Source organism: Leuciscus leuciscus, assembly GCF_965113295.1.
Source record: "Leuciscus leuciscus genome assembly, chromosome: 2".
In the NCBI taxonomy this organism is placed as follows: domain Eukaryota; kingdom Metazoa; phylum Chordata; class Actinopteri; order Cypriniformes; family Leuciscidae; genus Leuciscus; species Leuciscus leuciscus.
The window spans coordinates 56,692,515-56,716,143 of NC_138726.1; the positions used below are offsets into that span (position 1 = coordinate 56,692,515).

At 40.1% G+C, this 23,629-nt stretch overlaps 1 protein-coding gene across 1 annotated transcript in view; it reads right to left on the reverse strand.

Annotated features, from left to right (window-relative positions):
• LOC309493191 (titin-like) overlaps nucleotides 1–23,629 on the reverse strand; it is a 442,694-nt gene that overhangs the window by 254,787 nt on the left and 164,278 nt on the right. Inside the window, exons 11-16 of the mRNA XM_082162311.1 lie at nucleotides 22,545–22,799; nucleotides 22,155–22,418; nucleotides 19,506–19,793; nucleotides 12,299–12,583; nucleotides 6,652–6,906; nucleotides 6,273–6,542 (exon numbers count right to left, since the gene is read on the reverse strand). Coding sequence (XP_082018437.1) covers nucleotides 6,273–6,542; nucleotides 6,652–6,906; nucleotides 12,299–12,583; nucleotides 19,506–19,793; nucleotides 22,155–22,418; nucleotides 22,545–22,799 — 1,617 coding nt within the window. The remainder of the gene's footprint in view (nucleotides 1–6,272; nucleotides 6,543–6,651; nucleotides 6,907–12,298; nucleotides 12,584–19,505; nucleotides 19,794–22,154; nucleotides 22,419–22,544; nucleotides 22,800–23,629) is intronic.

Below are 23,629 nucleotides of genomic sequence, written 5' to 3' on the forward strand. Positions count from 1 at the left end.
AGAGTATTAAGCAGGTTATGCAGAAGACCCGGGTAAGTTTACAGATAAGTAAGAGGATCTCAACTTTAAAAAATTAAATAATAATATTAAAAATAAAATATGATAAATATCACCATACAACAAATGCTGAAGGAAAAAGGCTAAACATAAACAAATAAACGTATTCAGCCATTATATTTGCAAGCACATACTTTTTAGTTCATACTGTTGCTTTTTGGATCTAGTCCAGTTCAGTGTCTGATGGCTGACGCTATGGCCTTCAATATTTGATCCCATTCACTTACGTGCCTAACTAACCAATATATTTGTTTGTATGGATTATGAATTATTATATTATATAATTTTGTAAAACAACATTGCTACAAATGCTGTTAAATGAGCATTACTCTAAGTGGTTTATATTTGACACAAAAACATACATTTTGTTGCAGTACATCCATATTCTTGCACTATATCACACATCCACCTTTGTTAATAACATTTCTTTTGAATCGTTTTTGTTTTGTTTTATTGCAGAAGGCAATGGTAATATCAGCATACAAAAAAGCAAACAAACAAACAATAGCCTATAGACCTTATGCGCCAGAGAAACGAGGGCGCCGCTATCTTTAGAATATTGTCTTTTAACTTCCGTTTTTGCGGTCGGTCTGTATATTTCTATGGCATTGCTGTCCAGGAGTAATTAGCTTTTGAAGTAGATTTACTTGATGTAAAGTTAACGAAAGTTAATCATGAGGACTGTAATGTTTAAAGCAGATGACTTAACAAATGTCAGTCGACCGGGAACATTTTAAAATGAGCCGTTCATTAATAAACACGCAAAATCGCTGTGGAAATACAGACCGGAAGTCAAAAGACAATGAGTGCAGCGCTGAAAAGGGGCGGGTCTACATAAGGTCTATAGGACAAATACAATAATAGAAAGATGCAAATAAAATAAACTGCTTTAAATTTTCCAGATAAAGGTATGCCTAAAAGCCAGGGGGGCAGTGTTTCGGAAAACATTGAAGCTTCCCCGGGCGCCGCCATTGATTAGCAGACCATCACCTGCTGTTAGCATTCCATTGACTCCCATTCATTTTGGCGTCACTTTGACAGCGAATAACTCCATTTGTCCATTATTTATTTCTAAAGAAACACGAAAATGTATAAAAGGTTCCATTACCTTGTATCTTACGTTATGGCCCAGTAGAAACAGTTTTTGTAAAAATAGGCTAACGATTGCGTCATAACCACGTGACTCCCTTTCGCACAGTAGAGAGATTACCGTATGGACAGGAGGAGAAGCTTGCGGGCAATCGGGGGGACGTGGAGGCAAAATGACAAAGTAATTAATCAGAATACTTAGCAAAAGTTGCTCCTGCTCCTAGCTCATGGACACCTCCTACAAGTTTCGGAAGGGAATGATTCAGATTTCTCTTGGCACAGCTACTAGAAGACAGAGAGTTTGCTCACGTCACATCTACGTCGTCCAGCTCAGTGTGAGTCTGTGCAGTACGCTCAGCCATCAGGAAGTGAGTGCTTCTAATTGACTTCACTTTTCTCCGTTGAATCCAATGGGGTCGCTGTGTCCATTTCTTATACTGTCTATGCTAAAAGCTAGCCTGACATCATCATACTCAGATTCTAGTCAGAATATGAGTCTGATACTGCTCCATTGGGCTGTGATTATGGGACGCGTTTCAACCAAACGAGGAAAGAAAATGCCTCTGCACTCAATTGGATAGACCTACAACCAATCAGAGCAACGGAGTAAGTGATGTGTGTTTTTCATTCATGTTTCCGATCGACAAATGCCTTGATCGCGGTTCTCTGTTCCTCTTTTCAAATGAATGCGCTGTCGATATCTTCTATAACAGACACAATTGCGGAATCTACACATGATGTTTCAAGTTCGGGAAGAGCACGTTCAAATAATCAATCCAATCAACTTGTCATCAAACATGTCTATCAGCATGAGAAGAAGCATATATTTATTCACTCTGTCAACTCACCTAACATTCCTTGACAGTTTTCAGCATCCCTCCACTCACTCTTGGCTTGTTCTTCCACAGCCAGGAATACGGGGGGAGTAAGCTACTTTGGGTTTGGGCCGAATACCGAGCCCAGAGCCCTCTCCTCGGACAGCACGCCAAATATGCATTTATTCTATCTAACTTATTAAGTTATTTGTAAGTGTGAACTCGTGAAATCTCAATTCTCCAGCGGCAGTCATCTTTGTTGTAAACGAATTCAACCCAAGCGCTCTTTGGTGACGTGGATGATTACGTTACTGTTGATCATCTGTCCATCATCGTATAAAGCCTGCCCTGACAATTTGATTGGTCCGAACAGCTTTTGTTCGGGCATAATGGCTCCACAACGGATCAAGTCCAGACCGAACTTCCCGACCTAAAAATTCTGTGGGCGGGGCTAAGTTCGGCTGGCATCCAGGCTACCTAAAAGCAGCATTCAAGTATGAAATTGAATAATCAAATGAAAAAATAAAACCGCATATTCTTCATTGTATGAATGAAACGTATACTCTACTGATTCTTATATCAGGCTGCTTTCACTTTAAAGGCACACTATGTAGAAATTGTGTTTTTGTCAAACAGCGACCCCTAGAGTCGCTGTGGAATACTTGCACTGTCGTAAATACCCACCCCCACCCTGTACACCGGTACCTGTTTGGTAGGATAGAAGCGTTGGGCATGGAACAGGCACAGATAGACTCCGAAGATACTGACCAGGTAATGTTTCACGATTTCATACAAATATTAGGCTAACTGCATACTGCATAGTCTACTGAACTACTGATGATGGTATTACGATAATAAGTTTATGTCAAGTGTTAGACTACTTTATAATAATAAAGTAGCCTAACGCGTTTGCTGGCTTATAACGTTTTTACATGATTGCAGCTAAATCACAAGTAAATAGCCTATAGTCTAGGCCTACTGTATAATTTCATTTGTGTTTTTTGATTGTAATGTAAACATTACAAAATGCCAGATGACATCAATAAAGTTAAATGTACGTCGCATTATTTCATAACATTGGCCGTTATGATGTCATTAGACATGATTGCAATTTATCATAATAGTTTGCAAATTGGTCAGATTCTCTTTTCCTTTTCCTACACTCTTCTGACCGCGCTTTCTTTGTTTTTTTTTCCATCGCAGAGTCAATCACGTCTGAAATGCGCGCAAGTGTCTTCGTGCTTCATATGTTGTTGATATGTGTGACGTCGTTGCCATAAAGCAAGTAGTGATTCTCTCGAGATTTATCGGGGCGCTCCTCTCAAACTTGCATTGCTGTTTTTTCCAGCAGCGTCCCCCCCAAGCTTTACTACCAGGATGATTTGCCCTACTGTCAGTTTGTTTACCACCGAAATTACTTTGAAGCTGTTATATTAAGGTACAATTCTTGCACAGTGTGCCTTTAAGAACTACAGTAATACACGTATCTAATATTCACAAAATAAATATACCAAAATGTATTTGAAATACATTATTTTGTGCTAAGTATACTACTAAGACATTAACATATTTATGTATTTATGTACTAAATATAATTAATTGTAAATGAAAGATTTTAAACACTAATACAAAAAGGAAAGAATAATAACAACCGGAGAATTTTTGAGAGTTTTATGATGTAGGCCTTGTGTTTTATTAACATTTATTAGCCTATAATTTAATATCTAAAGGATGTGCGCTTGTGCGCAGTGCACCGGGTCATGTTGAGAAACACGCGCATAGTGTAAAAGACCGTTAAATAAAATACAAAATGAACATTATAAACACTATTAATAACATATAGGCTATACGTATTTTACTTCCCCATACTGTAGCCTATAAATCCTTAAATGAATGGAATTCAGAAAACAACAAGAATGAAAAATAAGTAGCCACATATAATAAAAATATACATAGTAGCCTAGCCTATAATTATAGCCTATTGTGCACTTTATTACAAACAATATTTAGCCTGTTTTAAACGCCAAGCCTAAACAAATTTATTTGAATCTAAACTGAAACTGTCCGACGTTGGTTTCGCGCATCTCTCATTCGGTCCAAAGCTTCCATATTTGCAATGTAACATTTGGATGCTAACTATAATGTAAAGAAGGCTTCGTACTTCAGTCGAGTCCTAATATACACGAAGGCTAAATCAGCATCTTCAAGAGAAATGATCGTAATAACAGCAAGTCATGAATGACCGGCACAGCCTTTATATTGTACAAAAGACTAATTAAATTAAGCAGAATAACTTTTTAAATGTTTGGTTGACTGTTTTATTTTAATAAGGAACAGGCTGCGATGTCAAGTTAGCAATCCCAGAAGTGAACTGATGCCAATGTTGTGTAAGCGCGATGCGCCAGCGCCATCACTTGGATTTGTTTCTCAGCAGGGGAAATAACTTAATACTCTGTCGTTTAATACTCTGTCATTCGAAACAGTAAAATGTAGCCTATAATTTTATTTGTGTACATTCAAAATGACTACAAAATGTCATGCCTGTGAAAAATAAAGAAAACAACATGGTGCGCTGCTTTAGCGCGTCTCGGTCTCCTTGAACATCTTTCTAGCGCATCAAAAATGAACCAAAATACAGCGAATAGCCTTCTTGGCGCGCCTACTTTTGAAAGTCAACATTTAGTTTATTTGAAGTAACATACATTATATACTGTAGACCTAAGTCATTTAGAAATAAATGACAGCGTGCTTCATGATAAAAAATTTATTAATTAAGAATCCGCAAAACTGCAGCAGCGGAGGACTCTTATTCTGCTGTGCAGAACTGATGACGGAACAGTTTGATCTTCGGCTGACAAATCAGAGGAAATGGGCGTTTAATTCCCGTCCACGTGTAGAAATCGAATATTCAAGCTGTTTATTCATTTTTCTAACTGAGAACGAAAAAACGAAAAAGGAACCGTTTTCTCATTTTTCTATATTCAATATTAATTCAAAAAACGACTGAACGAATGATACACGGATTCAGAACTGATAACGGAACTGAAATCAGTGGAAAGGGAAGTTTCATTCCCTCTCACGTGTAGAAATCGAATATTCAAGCTGTTTATTCATTTTTCTACCTCAGAACGAAAAAACGAAAAAGGAACTGTTTTCTCATTTTTCTAATTTCAATATTACATTTTTTTTTTAAACGACTGAACGAATGATACACTGATTCGAAGTGCCTGCATACATTCTGCATCACGGGTTAATTTGAGTTACAAATCGCCCTGAGCCTCTTATTGCAATTCATTATATACCCAGACCAAGACAGAAACTTCTTTCACATGGAAACATTTGCTAACAATGGGAATTTGCATTCAGAGTTTACACCTTTTGAGAGCAGGAGGCCATTTGCCTGGAAGGCACACCCTCCTCTGTGTGCAAGTCATCTCTAAACTCTTAAAAACTTTATTACCTTTTGTTTTACTTCTTTGGGAATGATAGCTTTGTACCAGTCGCACTGAGACATTTTTTTAAATGATACCAAACATGTATAATTACTTATTGTACAAATTTAACTTTGCATAGGTTTTTTGTGAGTTTTAGGTGAGGAGGAGAAGAGGGGGAGCAGGGGGAGATGATGAGACTGTAAAAGTGAGGTGTGAGCTGCACTGTGTGCTGCATCTCGGATGTTGCTGTTACATATGCAAGAGAGAATTCAAATGTTAATTCTCATGAGAGCCTTTTGCTTTCTCGCAGGGTTGTCCAGACTTACTGGCACCCGCCTTACAGTCACGATCTCAGATAAACACTGATCAGAAACATCAGCTGTGAAACTGAACTGTTCATATGAAGGTTTCCATCTCCAAACCAGCTGTATCTCCACTGAATGTATCCTCCCCTCTGTATGTCACATGTGAGAGTGACTCTCTCTCCTCTGAACACACGCTGATCTGGCGTCAGTTTTGCTACAGTATTTTAGTCTGAAAAACTGCCGACACTCTCAGGCCATGAGAACAGATAAACTGAGGCTCTGTAAGTTACTGTAACATCATTTCTATCCTGACCTTGGTCTGACTGAGGACAAATGATCAAGTCTCAAAGCTTGTTTGCTACTCTCTTGGTTTCATTCATCACAGATAATCTGAAGAGCAGAAGCTCATGAATTAACTGAACATGTCTGGAGGATATAGATAATGAACTCTGAAAAGATCTGTGATCATAATCACCCCGTCACTGTATATAGGAAGTAAGCTCAGATTTACTTGGTTATCTTCTCAATGACTTCAGGTTAAAGTGATGTGATGAAATGATGAACACACTCACCTGATACTGTCAGTGTAACTCCATCACTGATCTCTGAGTTCTGTTGGGTTTCAGTCTGAGTTCCTCTACAGCTGTACAGACCAGCATGAGACGGATCCACAGATGTGATTATATAGATCTGGTCTTTTCTTGCTCTGTTTTCTTTTCTTGTGTCTTTATACCAGCTGTACCTCCAGACTCCTGTCTCCTGTATGTGACATGTGAGAGTGACTCTCTCTCCTCTGAACACACGAACATCAGGCTTCACCTTCACTACAGGTTTGGGTCTCTCTGTGAAATGCGAAAACAACACACTTCATGTTTGAATTTTTAAAAACTCAAAATTAACTTTCACAAAAAAAAATAAAAAATAAAAAAAAAAGAGCAAAAGGGCACTTACCTCTCACTGTTATCTTTATTGTATGACTGAGGTCTGTGTAGTATTTTCCTCGCTGTGCTCTACACTCGTATGTTCCTCCATCAGAGACTCTCACAGAACTGATTGTTTTAGTTCCTGCATAATCACTGGATTCACGGTTTGAGTCTTTCCTCCAGTGAAACGTCCATCCAGTTGAGCTTCCCACGTCACAGCTGAGAGTAACTGTGTCTCCAGTGAACACTGAACTCTGGGGCTTTACAGTCAGAATCGGTTTATCTGGAAGTGAACAGTGATGCAGTGTTGAGCTCATTTATAGTGTTATTGTTCATATCTTTCAGTATTCTTCTGTTTTTATCATGCTTTTTTAAACAGTAAACTATGCATTTTATTTTGATTTAAAGGGGTGTGTGTCTTTTCTGCTCCCACTAGTGACACCAAACAGAAAATTATAAATGTTAAAGACAATCTCAGGTAAGATCAGGGAATATTAGTAATAGTTCAGAGTATTAAGCAGGTTATGCAGAAGACCCGGGTAAGTTTACAGATAAGTAAGAGGATCTCAAAAAAAAAAAAAAAAAAAAAAAAAAATATGATAAATATCACCATACAACAAATGCTGAAGGAAAAAGGCTAAACATAAACAAATAAACGTATTCAGCCATTATATTTGCAAGCACATACTTTTTAGTTCATACTGTTGCTTTTTGGATCTAGTCCAGTTCAGTGTCTGATGGCTGACGCTATGGCCTTCAATATTTGATCCCATTCACTTACGTGCCTAACTAACCAATATATTTGTTTGTATGGATTATGAATTATTATATTATATAATTTTGTAAAACAACATTGCTACAAATGCTGTTAAATGAGCATTACTCTAAGTGGTTTATATTTGACACAAAAACATACATTTTGTTGCAGTACATCCATATTCTTGCACTATATCACACATCCACCTTTGTTAATAACATTTCTTTTGAATCGTTTTTGTTTTGTTTTGTTGCAGAAGGCAATGGTAATATCAGCATACAAAAAGCAAACAAACAAACAATATATGACAAATACAATAATAGAAAGATGCAAATAAAATAAACTGCTTTAAATTTTCCAAGTAAAGGTATGCCTAAAAGCAGCATTCAAATATGAATTTGAATAATCAAATGAAAAAAATAAAACCGCATATTCTTCACTGTATGAATAAAACGTATACTCTACTGATTCTTATATTAGGCTGCTTTCACTTTAAGAACTACAGTAATACACGGATCTAATCTACACAAAAATAAATACCAAAATGTATTTGAAATACATTATTTTGTGCTAAGTATACTACTAATACATTGGGCCCTATCTTGCACCCAGCGCAATTGACTTTGTACATCGACGCATGTATCATTCCTATTTTGCACCCGACACACAGCGGACTTTTCCCTCGGCAGACGCATGTCGGTAAACTAAGGAGTGAACTTGCGCTCCCGGGGGCGGTGCAGTGAAAAGAGGAGGCGTGTTCCGGCGCAAACATTCCCTGGTGCTATTTTGCAGGTTTAGAAAACAATTCCGCCACTGACCAGGAAAAACCAAGTCTAAAGTCAGTGGCGTGTTGCGCATGTTATTTATATGCTATTTTAAGGGCGCATGCTTGGCCATAATCAATGTAGCGTGTGCACAACGCGCATTCACTTTGATTCTCTCATCTAAGCAGCAGTTTTCATTTTTGCAAATCATACATTATTACAAGGAAAAATATTAACACACGAGGGAAATCATTGTTGTGTCCATGAAAAATAGCTTATACATTTAGCGAAATTATTATACGCCTGTTTAACCGAAGCTAATTTGGGTGGGTTTCTCCCGTCCCCAATGTATCTTCTCTGTGTTTTACGGCCCTGACGAGAACGTCGGTCTCCTCGGCTGTGAACCGCTCCTGGCGTGCGCCTGGCAAATCTGCCGTTATAATAGCAATCCGCCATGGAACAAGCGTGCCTGCTCTTAAAGGGAATGTGAGATGTCGCTCTGATTGGTTTATTTCACGTTACGCCCAAACCACACCGATGAGTAATGAAGCTACTTCAGACCAACCCATTTTAGATTTGCGTCGGGCGCAAGAGTAATTTATCCCGCCGGTATGATAGCAACAGCGCCCAAGACCCGCCCACAAAGTTACTTGCGTTTCGCGCTTGATACTTGTGTTTCAGATCGTTAAAATAGGGCACATTAACATATTTATGTACTTTATAAATACTCTGCAATTGTACTTTTAGTATACTCAATTGATAACTAACTTTGTACTTTAGTTATCTAGAAATAGTGCTGAGGTCCAACTAAAGATATACTTAAGTATATTTGATTGTGCTAAAGTGAAACTATTGCAAGTATATTTTAGGTATAGCTTGCATTTAAAGACTGATATTATATAGGAGATCATACTATCCTTACTAATAGTGATTTTAAAACACACTTTATGCTTAATATTAAGAAATGTGCATTGTGCAAAAAATAAGTAGGACTACTCTAAATAAATATTAATTATAAATATCAGTAAGTCGCCAGACCATTAATCTTTCAGATTTAGGTCTGGATTTCCAGGCTAGATTTTTACATTCACTTAAGACAAAACCACCTGTTTATGTAAACTCTGTTTTTTTTCTTTTTTTTTACACTCTAAACGCAATAAGGTGCTAAAGATGATTCAGTTTCAGTGCACTGAAACTGCACTTAAGTGCACTTAAGGTGTGTGCAGTCCTAAAACCATATTTTAAACTGGCAAAGCACTCGTCGCGTCTCACAGTTTGGAAGCGGTTGAAATGACAATAAACAAGTGTAATAAACAGTGCACGTTGTGAACGAATAATTTGAAGAGATCTGCCAGAAAAAGCAGCCATGAAGAGAAGACGATTTGTACGGAGCCATCTGATGACCAACCTACATTGGGCTCACTTTATTTTTTTTTATTTTTTTTTTGCAAATCCCAGAGAGGTTTGTGTTCAGATTGCATGTTTTTAGTGAACCGTACCATAATATGAAATAGGGACCAGCCCCCTGCCAAAAAATCACGCGAACTGCGCTCAGACCCCTGAAACATACCAAGCAGGGACGTGCACAGACATTTTGAGGGGCAGGGGCTCAAGTGAAATAAAGGGCACTTCTCATAATTACGTTTTTTTTTTTTTTTTTTTTTTCAAAAAAGTATATATATTAACGCAACTCTGACTTCCTTTTTAAAAAAATTATTAAAAAAGTTAATTAATTTTATCTTCCTCAAACTCACACAATTGTTTCATTTTCAAAAGATGTCTACAAAATAATCAGTTCACACAGAAACCATGGTCTCCTTAGTATTCACTATTATAGAGCAGCAAAGGAAACCATTCCACAATGTGCATGTTTTGTATGCTACTAGTTTCAAGTATATATTTAGAATAACCTAAATAACTGCATCAAGCAGAGGGGCGTGTTTTACTAATAATTTGTTTATTTTTGCACAAGGCACTACATCATTTTAATTATTTTGGTGTTATTAGAATACATAACACTTTCAAATCAACACAAATATTCACTCTAAACTGAAGAGGGCTGTTGCTGCTATTTTGTTAACTTTACTGAAAAAATCACTGCAAAAATGATTGACAAAATACAAAAATAAATTGTATTACTAACTTATTTTATTACATGGCTTGGTTGAATTCCGATGTAGAATGCGGTGTGTTATTTCTTGATAACAGACCGCTGTGCGGACTGGAGTATAACAGACCGTTGCCATGAGAAACAGAGCGTTGCTATGGACTCACAGGATTCTAACCGTAGAGACGGAGCGGACTATTTTCTTTAGCGGAAGCAATGCAATCGGGTTTAAATCAATAAACTCCCCTTTAAATCAATATTTTGTGTCAAATTAATTATTTATTCGGTATAGCCATGTAATAAGCGGGATAATGTATAGCAATTATCCCTTACACATTAGCTAGTCTAGTAGCTCATGAGGCATGCATACTAGCAAAACACAGGTTAACTATATTTGTCTTTGGCTAATCAGCAGTAAATTCGAGCCTCGACCAGTGCCTCGAATTTCGAGCGCCACTCACCTCAGCACAAGCCAAGAAAAACACTGCTGGGAGGGGCTGCTGCTGCCTGCAGGTGTGTGTGTGTGTGTGTGTGTGTGTGTGTGTGTGATGTGTGCCGATGTGCGCCGCTGCGCAGAGACGCAGGGGGGAGAGAGAGAGAGAGAGAGAGAGAGAAAGGGAGCGCGTCAGAACTCCTGACCTGATATTTAGATATACTATTCTTTAATAAATATATTTGTTTGACAGGGAAGCTGTGCGCAAACAGGAATAATTTTTTAATATTATAAAAAAAAAAAAACACCCCAGAAAAAAGGCCACTTTCTCTCCAGGAATAAAAAGGGCAGGTGCTCAAGCCCCCTTTGATGTCTATGTGTGCACGTGCCTGATACCAAGTGTAAAAACACCCTAAAATACTCTAGTCATTTGACTTCATTCATATGAAATCATAGGATTCATTTTATGATACAGTTATGGTGCTTTTGTGTCCTTTTTGAACTCTGAAAGTTAGCATGTCATTCTCTATAATAGCGATCAGCACAATATTATATATATATATATATATATATATATATATATATATATATATATATATATATATATATATATATATATATATATATATATATATATATATTGTTCCAGGGAAGATATATAGATTTGAAACAACACGAGGGTGTGGGAGATTAAATTATGGCGAACATTTTCATTCTAAGGTGAGCTAATGTTGAAACTTTGGTGTGTTTGTCGGATAAAATCTTAAATCTAATGTTTGATGAACTGCAAATCATAATCAAGTCAATGACAGAATCGTCTGAAAAGCAAAGCTGTATTTGAATAGAGACTCAAAGATTCTCAGAAAGTGCAAGCAGAAAAAAGTTTCCGGTTAGAGAAACTGGAGCAAGAGAGAGAGTGCCCCAGGCAGCAGAAGAGTTTTATTTGGATTATATCAGCGTGTATGAAGAATTACAGGCATTTGCCCATGTGTGGTCTACAATGAACAGAGAAAACAAAATGCGATATAAATTTGCTAGTATAAACAGTATTACCGATATCATAAAGAATAGTCACTATACGAAACAGAAGTAATAGTAACTCAAGTTAGTATTACTTTGGTAAAGTGTATTCAATTATTAAGAATCAAAAAATATAGCATAAATTATTTTGCTTACATATCTGAATTATTCTGCAGAACATAAACAACTGAACAGTATCAAACTAGTTTCAAAATGACTTTACATAGACTTGGGTAGCATGCAATTCACACAGAAATATAATTATTCAAATTACTATTTGAACTAGTACATTGCACAGACGACAGAATGTATACGGACTGCCCTCTGATACTAGTTCAGACAAGCCCCAACTTGTCCATGCCCGTGCAAGCACCAACAAAGTCACATACATAAATATACCTCCAGAGGGTATTGTTGGGCAATATATTTCATACACTTTAGCTTTAAAATGCATTTTCAGACCTCTGCATTCAGTTTAATTTGTTTTTCTTCAACTGTATTTATCAGCAGTGTGAATGAGAGTAAAAGTCTCTCGATTGGTTGTGTGATCATGATCATGTATAGAGTTTAGGAGGACAATGATGTTGAACTCACCCTTCACAGAGAGAGAAACAGCAGAGCTTGATGTTGATGAGTTTGGTCTTCCATCTCTCTGTCCTTTACACCCGTACTGACCCTGATCAGACTCAGTAGCTCCTCTGATAGTGAGAGTGTCTCTGTTTACAGTGTAACGCTCAGACGTCTGTAATATTACACTGTCTTTATACCACTCAGATCTCCAGTTACTGTGATCAGAGTTTATCACACACTTCAGACTGACTGTTTCTCCAGTGAATACAGGACTGTCTGGTGTCACAGTCACTGTAGATGTGGGTAAATCTGAGAAGAAAGACAAAACACACTGACTAGGACAAATTATTATTGCGTTCCTCAATAGCATCAATCAATGCAGTGTCTCTTCCCCTGTTCTCAGGGAACATAGGTTAAAGTCGTAACCTGAGACATTTTCTTGTGCGTTTTGAGGCTTCGGCTCTGTCACGATCTCAGACAAACACTGATCAGAAACATAAACCGTGAAACTGAACTGTTCATATAATTGTTTCCATCTCTAAACCAGCTGTATCTCCACTGAATGTTTCCTCCTCCCTGTATGTCACATGTGAGAGTGACTCTCTCTCCTCTGAACACACGCTGATCTGGCGTCAGTTTTACTACAGTATTTTAGTCTGAAAAACTGCCAACACTCTCAGGCCATGAGAACAGCTAAACTGCGGCTCTGTAAGTAACTGTAACATCATTTCTATCCTGACCTCGGTCTGACTGAGGAGAAATTATCTGGGCTGGGTTTCCCGATAACATTGTCTCTTAGCGCGCTACAAAGACTCTTAAGGTATAACTTAACTGAAGGTATACCATTTCTAGGCGTTCTTCCCCGAACCATACCTTAGGAAGCTGCTTAAGATCTACCTTCTTACGTGCGACGTTACCCGGTGCTGTCCGTGGCGATGGTGCTGAATCTGCTGATATCGATGGCTCGAGAGATCAATTATTCTCTCTTGCAGGGGCTGTTTATGTGAGAAAGCGGTGTTCTTTATAAAAGAAGTGTTGTAGAAAAATGTATATTTTACTTTTTTTTTTCATTAACTTTCTTAGACATTGTTTTAAGCATTGTTTCTCATCTGGAATTTATGTATGTTTGTGCACCTGACGTAAGCAAGACACACACAGTACAAATGGTTAAGAACCTTTAACTCTTTAGGTATGGAAGATAATTTAGCCAAGGGGGGTAAGAGGGGTCATTATATTCTAAATGTGATGTAGCCACGCAGGGTGAGTGGAAAACTACAGAGAAAAGACCTTGAAGGAGGAGTATAAGAAGGGAATTTCCTGGGCTGGGTGTCAGGTCTTGCTCACGTCACGGGGTAGCTGCTGTGATTTTGTGACTAAGCCTCATGGACGAGAATAAATATCTTTTAAAATACAATTTGATTCTTGATGTCTGTTACGCAGTGATGATGATTGTTTAATTATTGTTTTTGCCACAACAGAAGCACTTCAGAATAGTTGAAATTGCATTTATTAGGACTCATGGGATATTATAAAAAATAATCAAAATTATAATAGCCTAGCCTACATATTTTTAAATTGTATCATATATTGCTGCCATAATAACCATTTCAAATTTGTACGTGCTTTCTTCTCTTTCCCATTTTTGTTCACTGAGGTGGAGCTGCGATGAAATATTGTTCTTGTAAATACTTTCCAGCATTTCAGTAATAAAAGTGTACATCTAACGTACGGTGCTCAGCAGTGATCAAAAAGGATTTAAACAGTGGATTTTGAATCTCTTCTTGTAAACTCAGAGATGTGGATTCAGACGGCAATTAAATGATCACACGACCTGTTTGTCAAAAAACAGTAGGTACTAATTTGGCCGGGGATTTTTACGCGGGTTGGGTGAGAAAAAACACTGATATTATGGATTCGGACGGCACTAAAATCACCGACTTACCCCTGTAAATGTTTAAAATACCATACGAGCCCATGAGAAACAATATTAGCGTCCGAATAGGACTTAACTGACAGTAGCCTATGCTTTCACTGGCCTTTAAAAGCGCTCTTTAATTAAATTAATAATATTGTATAATAATATAATTAAAAATCTAACAACAATCAGTGTAATGACAATTTTATTCTTTGCATGAAAACACTTGAATTAGCCTAATTGAACACTGTCTGGGTGTATTAAAACTTCAGAATTATATTCGTATAGACCTGCAACAGTGATAAGGTAAAGCTAAGAGCGGTCCAGACCAACCTTCAGAACGTATGACTTACAGAAGGTATACTTAACTAAGAACGTTTCGGGAAACACGTATAACGATAAGGTACAGCTTAAGGTGTAACTTAAGAACGACGTAGCATTAAGGAGGTATCGGGAAACCCAGCCCAAGTCTCTAGGCATGTTTGCTACATGTTTTCTAGGCATGTGATGAAACAATGAATAAATATTTGAGAGGTTGAATATTTTGTTTCTATAAACAGTGTTTGTCTCTGAACAGTAATGTTGGGTTGTGCTCAGATCTAATTCCCTTTCGAGAATGGTCACTTCATATTGCATAGCTATACGCAGTGGGAAACTCCTTTTCCTCGAAAATTCTGAAGCCGAACATGTAAAACGCATTTGCAGCTGCACAGCTAGCACAGTGAGTGTCTGGCTCACTCATTGGCTGTGCTGCGGCAACTGCACATTCAATGGCGCAGGCGCCTAAGGCCACGCCCCCTTGGCGGGCTGTGATGTGTGATGGCGCGCTGCTAGTCAAGTCAAGTCATCTTCATTTATATAGTGCTTTTAACAATGTAGATTGTTTCAAAGCGGCTTTTCAGTAACAAACGGATAATTTAAGGTTACAGAGATTGTTTTGGCTTTATAGCGGTTCTTGAATAAAGATATTTTCCAGCTAAAGTTAGTTTTGATTGATTCACTTCCGTCGCAAGGATCATTAGTTATTCAATTAGAGGCTGCTAAGACGACATCGTTCTCTCTACACAGACTTTAAACGCGAACCTGTGAGAAACGCTGATGGCGCTCACGTGCGCATCAATAATTAATTCTATAGTTATGCGCATATGTGCGCAGGTTTGTAATTCCCTACAAACCAAGCCTTAAACTCCTTGGCGCACACGTCAGAGCCCACCAAGGGGTCGTGGCCTTAGCCAATATTAGTCTCAGAATCCGCCATTATAGCAGATTCATCTCCTTCAGCGACAAACTTCACGTCTCTGAGTCCTCTGCAAGCCTTCGCCATCGAAACCAGCATTATACGGTTAGAGCGTGCAGTTCTACAGCGGACTATGCCTTCAACATCAGAAGTCATCTTCCCCTGTCGCAGCTCTGCTGTCGCTATCCGGCGACCAACGCATATCCTTTGCTATTGCTTTTGTTTGCTTTAGGAGCGCGAGCGTTGTTTCAAATGATTTTTGTATTCAAATGTATTATTCAAATAATATTCAAATTATTATTGGAAACAGGCCCGCTACACTGCGCGCGCCTTTGCAAACAAACACCGTTTTCACGGAGACCTAAATAAAGCACAAAAAGAGTATGTTTCAATCACACAACACACAGGTTCACGGTCCCCCTTCATTAGGCAGCCCCCTCCCAGTTGTTTCTCTGACTTTGCCCCAGGCGAAAGCCCTTATAGTCAGCAACACTCAGTATGTGCACAAATCACAATATAAGGGTATCAGGTCCCCCTGTGTTAGGCGGCCCGTCCCAAAACATGTGTCAAACCCTAGCCACAGAAGCCCTGGCCTGGCAAGCCATTCCTGGTGTGTCGAGTTGGGTTATAAACACAATAAAGCGAGGCTACTCGCTCCAATTCGCTCGCAGACCCCCAAAGTTTCAGGCGGTTGTCGAGACTTCGGTGAAAAGCAGCGGGTGTCACGTGCTTCGTTCCGAAATACAGAATCTGTTAGCAAAAGGGGCAATATAATTATTCCCCCCCCGCGCTACAGCACTCAGGGTTTTACAGCCGCTATTTTCTAGTTCCGAAAAAAGATGGCAGTATCAGACCCATCTTTGACATTTGAACAAGGCTCCCATGAGACGGCAATTCAAAATGTTGACTACCAAACAAATCCTTGCGCAAATTCGCCCGGGGTATTGTTTTTTTTACTGTGGTCTGAAAGAACTTTACTTTCACATTCAGATAGCCCCTCGTCACAGGCCATTCTTGAGATTCGCCTTAGAGGGGCAGGCTTATCAGTACAAGGTTCTACAGTTCGGTCTGTCCCTAGCACCCCGTACGTTTACGAAGTGCATGGACGCGGCGCTTTCTCCCCTGAGGCATCAGGGAGTGCGCGTGCTGAATTATCTCGACGATTGGCTGGTTCTAGCCCAGTCGAGAACCAAACTATTACAACACAAAGCTTTGATTCTCAGCCATCTGCAATGCCTGGGTCTCAAAATCAATTTATCCAAGAGCAAACTGGGTCACAGCCAGAGTGTGATCTTTCTGGGCACAGTTATCGACTCTACAACTATGAAAGCGCGGCTCACACCAGAGCGCGCGCTCTCTATTCAACAGCTGGCAGCCTCCTTCAAGGCAGGGAAGTGCTCACGCCTGAAAAAGTTTCAGAAACGTCTCTGTCTCATGGCAGCCACATCGTCAGTCCTCCGTATGGGATTACTGCGCATGCGCCCACTGGCTCTGGTGCTCAAGCGCCGTGTGCCAGCCCATGCATGGCTGTCAGGCAGCCTGCGCATCATGGTGAATCACGGTTGTCTACGGACCCTGATTCCCTGGCGGGCTCAAGACTGGTACCTCGAGGGCGTGACCATAGGGGTGAATTCCACATGGAAAGTGGTTTTCACAGACGCCTCCAACCGAGGTTGGGGAGCGTTGCACGAGGGCAAGCCTGTCTCCGGCCTCTGGTCGAGATCGGAGCAGAGCTTACAGATCAACTGTCTGGAAATGAAAGCAGTTTGTTTGGCCCTCAAAGCGTTTCTGCTAAACCTCAGAGGACACCAGGTTGTAGTCCGTACAGACAACACGTCAGTGGTGTCATACAGTATATAAATCGCCAGGGCGGTGTCAGGTCGGGCAGCCTGTACTCCCTGGCGAGAGACCTCCTTATTTGGGCGCAAGTCAGTCTGAGCTCTCTGAGAGCAGCACATATCCCTGGCATTCGGAACACAGGTGCGGATATGCTGTCACGGGGCAACACTCCCCAAGGCGAGTGGTCCATGAACCCTCAGACGGTGCGTCTGATATGGAGATATCGACCTTTTCGCCTCGAAGGACAACACTCACTGCGCAGTGTTCTTCTCGAAGGGCAGGGACACGTTGGCCCATCACTGGCCCAGCCTCCCCCTTTATGCATTTCCCCCCATTTCAATGATTCCCCAGGTCATCGAACGGGCCAGGGAGAGCGGATGCCCCGTCCTCCTAGTAGCCCCCCTTTGGAAATCCAGACCGTGGTTTCCAGAGCTGGTTCAAATGATGGACAAAGTCCCCTGGCCTGTCCCGCTGAGGAAGATCTCCTCACGCAGGCGAACGGGATGATATGGCATCCGCGACCCGACTTATGGGCCCTCCATGTGTGGCCCCTCAACGTGTACCCAGGGACCTTCTTGAAAAGGTCCTGAACACAATCACTGAGGCTAGGGACCCTTCTACCAGGCACCTTTATGCTTTGAAGTGGTCAGTGTTCTCCAGCTGGTGCTTGGACAAACACTTTGAACCCAGGTCATGTGAGGTACCAGTGGTACTCTCCTTCCTACAAGAGCTGTTGGACGCGGACAAGTCCCCATCCACGCCCAAAGTATATGTGGCAGCCATTGCAGCTTATCATGCTCCAGTGGCTGGCCAATCGTTAGGAAGAAACGACTTGGTGGTACGGTTTCTGAAAGGAGCCAGGAGGATGAACACCCCCAGACCTCCGTCTGTGCCGTCATGGGATCTCTCCACGGTCCTTGGGGCCCTGAAGGGACCACCATTTGAACCGCTCCAGCCAGTTGATCTCAAACTACTCTCGCTAAAGACTGCTCTCCTGCTGGCACTGGCATCTATCAAGCGAGTGGGAGATCTGTAGGCGCTCTCTGTGAGCCCCTCCTGTCTGGAGTCTGGAATTGGTGACTCTAAAGTCATCCTCAAACACCGTTTAGAACACAGGTTATCACATTATTAGCTCTTCCCCCTTCCGCAGAGGATGGGGAGGCTAATTTACTCTGCCCTGTCAGAGCACTGAGAATATATCTGGAGCGTTCTGCGTCTTTTAGACAAACTGCAAATGCGTTTTACATTTTAGGCTTCAGAATTTTCGAGGAAAAGGAGTTTCCCACTGCGTATAGCTACGCAATACTCGTTCTCTAACTCTCATGGAACCGAGGTTACGATAGTAACCGAGTATGTTACTCGTGATCAACAGCTTCATGCTGGTTAGAAAGACTGACTGACGTGATCAGGATGATGGAGACTAAAATACGCTTAGTCATTTTACTTCATTCATATGAAATCATAGGATTCATTTTATGATAGAGTTATGGTGCTTTTGTGTCCTTTTTGAACTCTTATAATATTCATTAATTATAATAGCGATCAGCACATTACTAAAAAAATCTAATCTTTTTTATTTTTATTTTTTTTATTTGAAACAACACAAGGGTGTGGGAGATTAAATGATGGCAGAATTTTCATACTCAGGTGAGCTAATGTTGAAACTTTGGTGTGAGTGTCAGATAAAACGCATCTTAAATCTAATGTTTGATGAACTGCAAATCATAATCAAGTCAATGACAGAATCGTCTGAAAAGCAAAGCTGCATTTGTATAAAGACTCAAAGATTCTCAGAAAGTGTAAGCAAAAAAAAATAAAAATAAAATAATTACATACAGAAAAATGTTTTGTTTTAAAAAAAAAATGTTACTGAACAGATGGAATTGACGTGTAATTAGCAGCCATTAACAGAACTATTTTTAGCTGTTTCTCAGATCTGTGTTCACATGCGTCAGACAGACGACTTTATTTGTTGTGTTTCTGTTTTATAAGAACTTCATGAGTGTTGTGTTTTTAAGATTACACTTAAAGTTAAAAAACACTTTAGCTTTAAAATGCATTTCAGACCTCTGCATTCAGTTCCATTGTTTTTCTCCTTCAAATAGTTTGTAAAACAAGAACAGAGATAGAGGAGGAACAGAGGAGTGACAACTGTATTTATCAGCAGTGTGAATGAGAGTAAAAGTCTCTCATGAATGATCATGTAGAGAGACTTTAGGAGGACATGATGTTGAACTCACCCTTCACAGAGAGAGAAACAGCAGAGCTTGATGTTGATGAGTTTGGTCTTCCATCTCTCTGTCCTTTACACCAGTACTGACCCTGATCAGACTCAGTAGCTCCTCTGATAGTGAGAGTGTCTCTGTTTACAGTGTAACGATAATCAGACGTCTGTAATATTACACTGTCTTTATACCACTCATATCTCCAGTTACTGTGATCAGAGTTTATCACACACTTCAGATTGACTGTTTCTCCAGTGAATACAGGACTGTCTGGTGTCACAGTCACTGTAGATGTGGGTAAATCTGAGAAGAGAGAAAAAACACACTGACTAGAGGACAAATGATCATTGCATTCCCCAATAGCATCCATTGATGCAGTGTCTCGTTCCCTGTTCTCAGGGAACATAGGCCCTGTCCCAAATGGAACCCTAAGCACTCGCGGTCTTCCTCTGAGTCCGCACTTTCGTGACGTAATGCCGCTTTGACTGTCGGGAAGAAGTCTGCTGCGGAGCCCGCATCAGCGAGGGCTCGGCAAAAGTGCGCATCAAGGGCGCAAATCGACCACATAGGGGCGCTCGCGAGCACCCTTCTGAGATCTAAAAATGACGAATGGGACACACTGCGGTCTCACGGACTTAACGGACACGCGCACGCGGCAGCCATTGTAAGTCCACAAGACCGAAAGTGCACATGAAGTGTGCCATTTGGGACAGGGCCATAGGTAACCTGAGACGTTTTCTCATACGTTTTGAGGCTTCGGCTCCATTGTGTAAGCCCGTCTAGATCGTCCCAAAGCCAGTTTCCGATAACGGGTGAAGGTCTCTACAAGAGATTCCGCGTGGCAATATAATTTAATTCCATTTAAGCTTTTATCTGACTCCATTTTATATCTGACTCCATTTTATCACGACCTCAAATTTAAGTTAGACTGCCAATTGGTTATTGGTCAATTATATAATAGTTTAGCAATACATTTGATTATTCTATTTAACTCTTTACTTATATTGTACCCATTTATATTAGGAAGCTATGTCGTTCAGAGGTCCTCACGCCTTGTTTAACATCGGTCTCACGTTCACAAGCTTGCTAGCTTCAGTCACTAAATAGAGGTAATTGCTATATACCCGAGATCGGTTGCATTCACGCTTAAACGATCAAAGATACTTTGGTATAGCCACCGTGATTGCACACACTTGAAATTAAAGTAACGTTTACTTCAGTAGAGGTATGGCCACTACTACAGATATAAGTCAACCAACTTTACTTGTCTTGTAATAGCTTTGGATTGGCCATGCAGTGGTTTCCCATGTACACTACACTAATCTAAATTAAAACCGAGGTAAGACAGACCCAGATTTAGGTTGGTCAAGCAGCACTTTTACCTAAACGAAAATCCACTTCTTGTCTTTGCAAAACACTCGCACTTGAATTAATGCCAAATATTAATCGTCACTAATATGGCGCAAAACTTGCGGTAACATACAAATCCGTTTGATCTACTTGGGAAAACAATTTTAGAATAAATATTCGGAATAAAATCAAATAAAATGTCACACTTTATTATGTCAGGTAAATGTATCATGCCAATTTCATAATCAGTTCAAAGATAATAAATAGAAAACATCAAATGCCCTAAAATAAAGAGAGAAGATGCAAACCTGACTTTGTACCAGTCGCACTGAGACATTTTTTTAAATTATAACAAACATGTATAATTACTTATTGTACACATTTAACATTGCATAGGTTTTTAGTGAGTTTTAGATGAGGAGGAGAAGAGTGGGAGCAGGGGGAGATGATGAGACTGTAAAAGTGAGGTGTGAGCTGCACTATGTGCTGCATCTCGGATGTTTCTGTTACATATCGTCACCTTCCTAAAATAATGTTTTTTTTTTGTGTGTTTTTTTTGCATAAACCATCTCCTCCTGATGCTGGCTGGCCACCTTTGGTAAAATCGCCCACATCCTCAGTTGAAGAGATCATGCAATTCTACCCCTGTAATAAAATGTCAAGAGTATGACTTAGGCCGTTTAATTTTGCCTAAGTCAATGAGACTTAAGCAATATTACAAGCTTTTCAAGATAGCAGCTGCATTAAGAAGAATGAAAATCTACTCAACCTCAATTATTGGTTAATTTGTTTGTGTTTTCTGAGAAACCTGAAAAAATTACTTGGCCAATCATTTTAGGAACGTGACGATATGCAAGAGAGAGTTGAAAAGTTAATTCTCAGGAGAGCCTTTTGCTTTCTCCTGGGGTAGCCTATACTTACTGGCACCCGCCTTACAGTCAAGATCTCAGACAAACACTGATCAGAAACATCAGCTGTGAAACTGAACTGTTCATATGATTGTTTCCATCTCTAAACCAGCTGTATCTCCACTGAAAGTCTCCTCCCTGTATGTCACGTCAGAGTGACTCTCTGTCCTCTGAACACACGCTGATCTGGCGTCAGTTTCACTACAGTATTTTAGTCTGAAAAACTGACAACACTCTCAGGCCATGAGAACTGAACATGTCTGGAGGATATAGATAATGAACTCTGAAAAGATCTGTGATCCTAATCACCCTGTCACTGTATATAGAAAGTAAGCTCAGATTTACTTGGTGATATTCTCAATGTCTTCAGGTTAAAGTGAAGTGATGAAATGATGAACACACTCACCTGATACTGTCAGTGTAACTCCATCACTGATCTCTGAGTTCTGTTGGGTTTCAGTCTGAGTTCCTCTACAGCTGTACAGACCAGCATGAGACGGATCCACAGATGTGATTATATAGATCTGGTCTTGTCCTCTGCTGTCATATTGATCTTTATACCAGCTGTACCTCCAGACTCCTGTCTCCTGTATGTGACATGTGAGAGTGACTCTCTCTCCTCTGAACACATGAACATCAGGCTGAACAACCACTACAGGTTTGGGTCTCTCTGTGAAATGAGCAAACAACACACTTCATGTTTGAATCTTTTAAAACTCAAAATTAGCTTTCAATAAAAAATATAAAAAAATAAATAATAATAATAAAAAACCCTACAAAGTAAAAGAGCACTTACCTCTCACTGTTATCTTTATAGCATTACTGTACTGTGTGTAGTATTGTCCTCGCTGTGTTGTACACTCGTATGTTCCTCCATCAGAGAGTCTCACAGAACTGATTGTTTTAGTTCCTGCATAATCACTGGATTCCCAGTTTGAGTCTTTCCACCAGTGAAACGTCCATCCAGTTGAGCTTCCCACGTCACAGCTGAGAGTAACTGTGTCTCCAGTGAACACTGAACTCTGGGGCTTTACAGTCAGAATTGGTTTATCTGGAAGTGAACAGTGATGCAGTGTTGAGCTCATTTATAGTGTTATTGGTCATATGTTTCACTAGTCTTCTGAATTGTCATTCTTTTTAAACAGTAAACTATGTAATTTATTTTGATTTAAAGGGGTGTTTGTCTTTTCTGCTCCCACTAGTGACACCAAACAGAAAATTCCAGCACTTTCAAAGAAAAGTTCCAAACTAAACTGCCAGTGTGAAGGCACCCATGGATCTGTGTCTCATTTCGAAGGCTGCGTCCTGTTAACGTCATAAAGGATGTCTTATTTCAGGACAACTACGTCGTAGGCTGTGTAGCGCGCCCTAATGTGCACTTCTCAAAAAAATTTAAGAACACGTAAATTCTACGCGGATGCAAGCGCTGTGATTGGTCTGCTAGAACCCCTCCCTCAGGTTTCACATGCTTCCTCTGCATGTGGAATTGTGCGTCAATGCGGACGACGACGCAGAAGTATAAACGGAAACTGACGCGTAGTCTACAGCGTAGAGGCTCTGCCGTAGGTCAGACACAGAAGTATAAATCAGCCTGAAAGGTACGTGCGCTACACAACCTACGACGTAGCTACGGCATGAGTTTGACGCAGGAGTATAAATTGGGCTTTACGCGTCTCAGGACACACAATCCAGGCCACACATTTCAGGACACACACACACCAGACCTCAGGTTTCAGGACACACAATCCAGACCACACGTTTCAGGACACACAAACCAGACCGCACGTTTCAGGACACATGAACCAGACCACACGTTTCAGGACACACAATCCAGACCACACGTTTCAGGACACACAATCCAGACCACACGTTTCAGGAAAC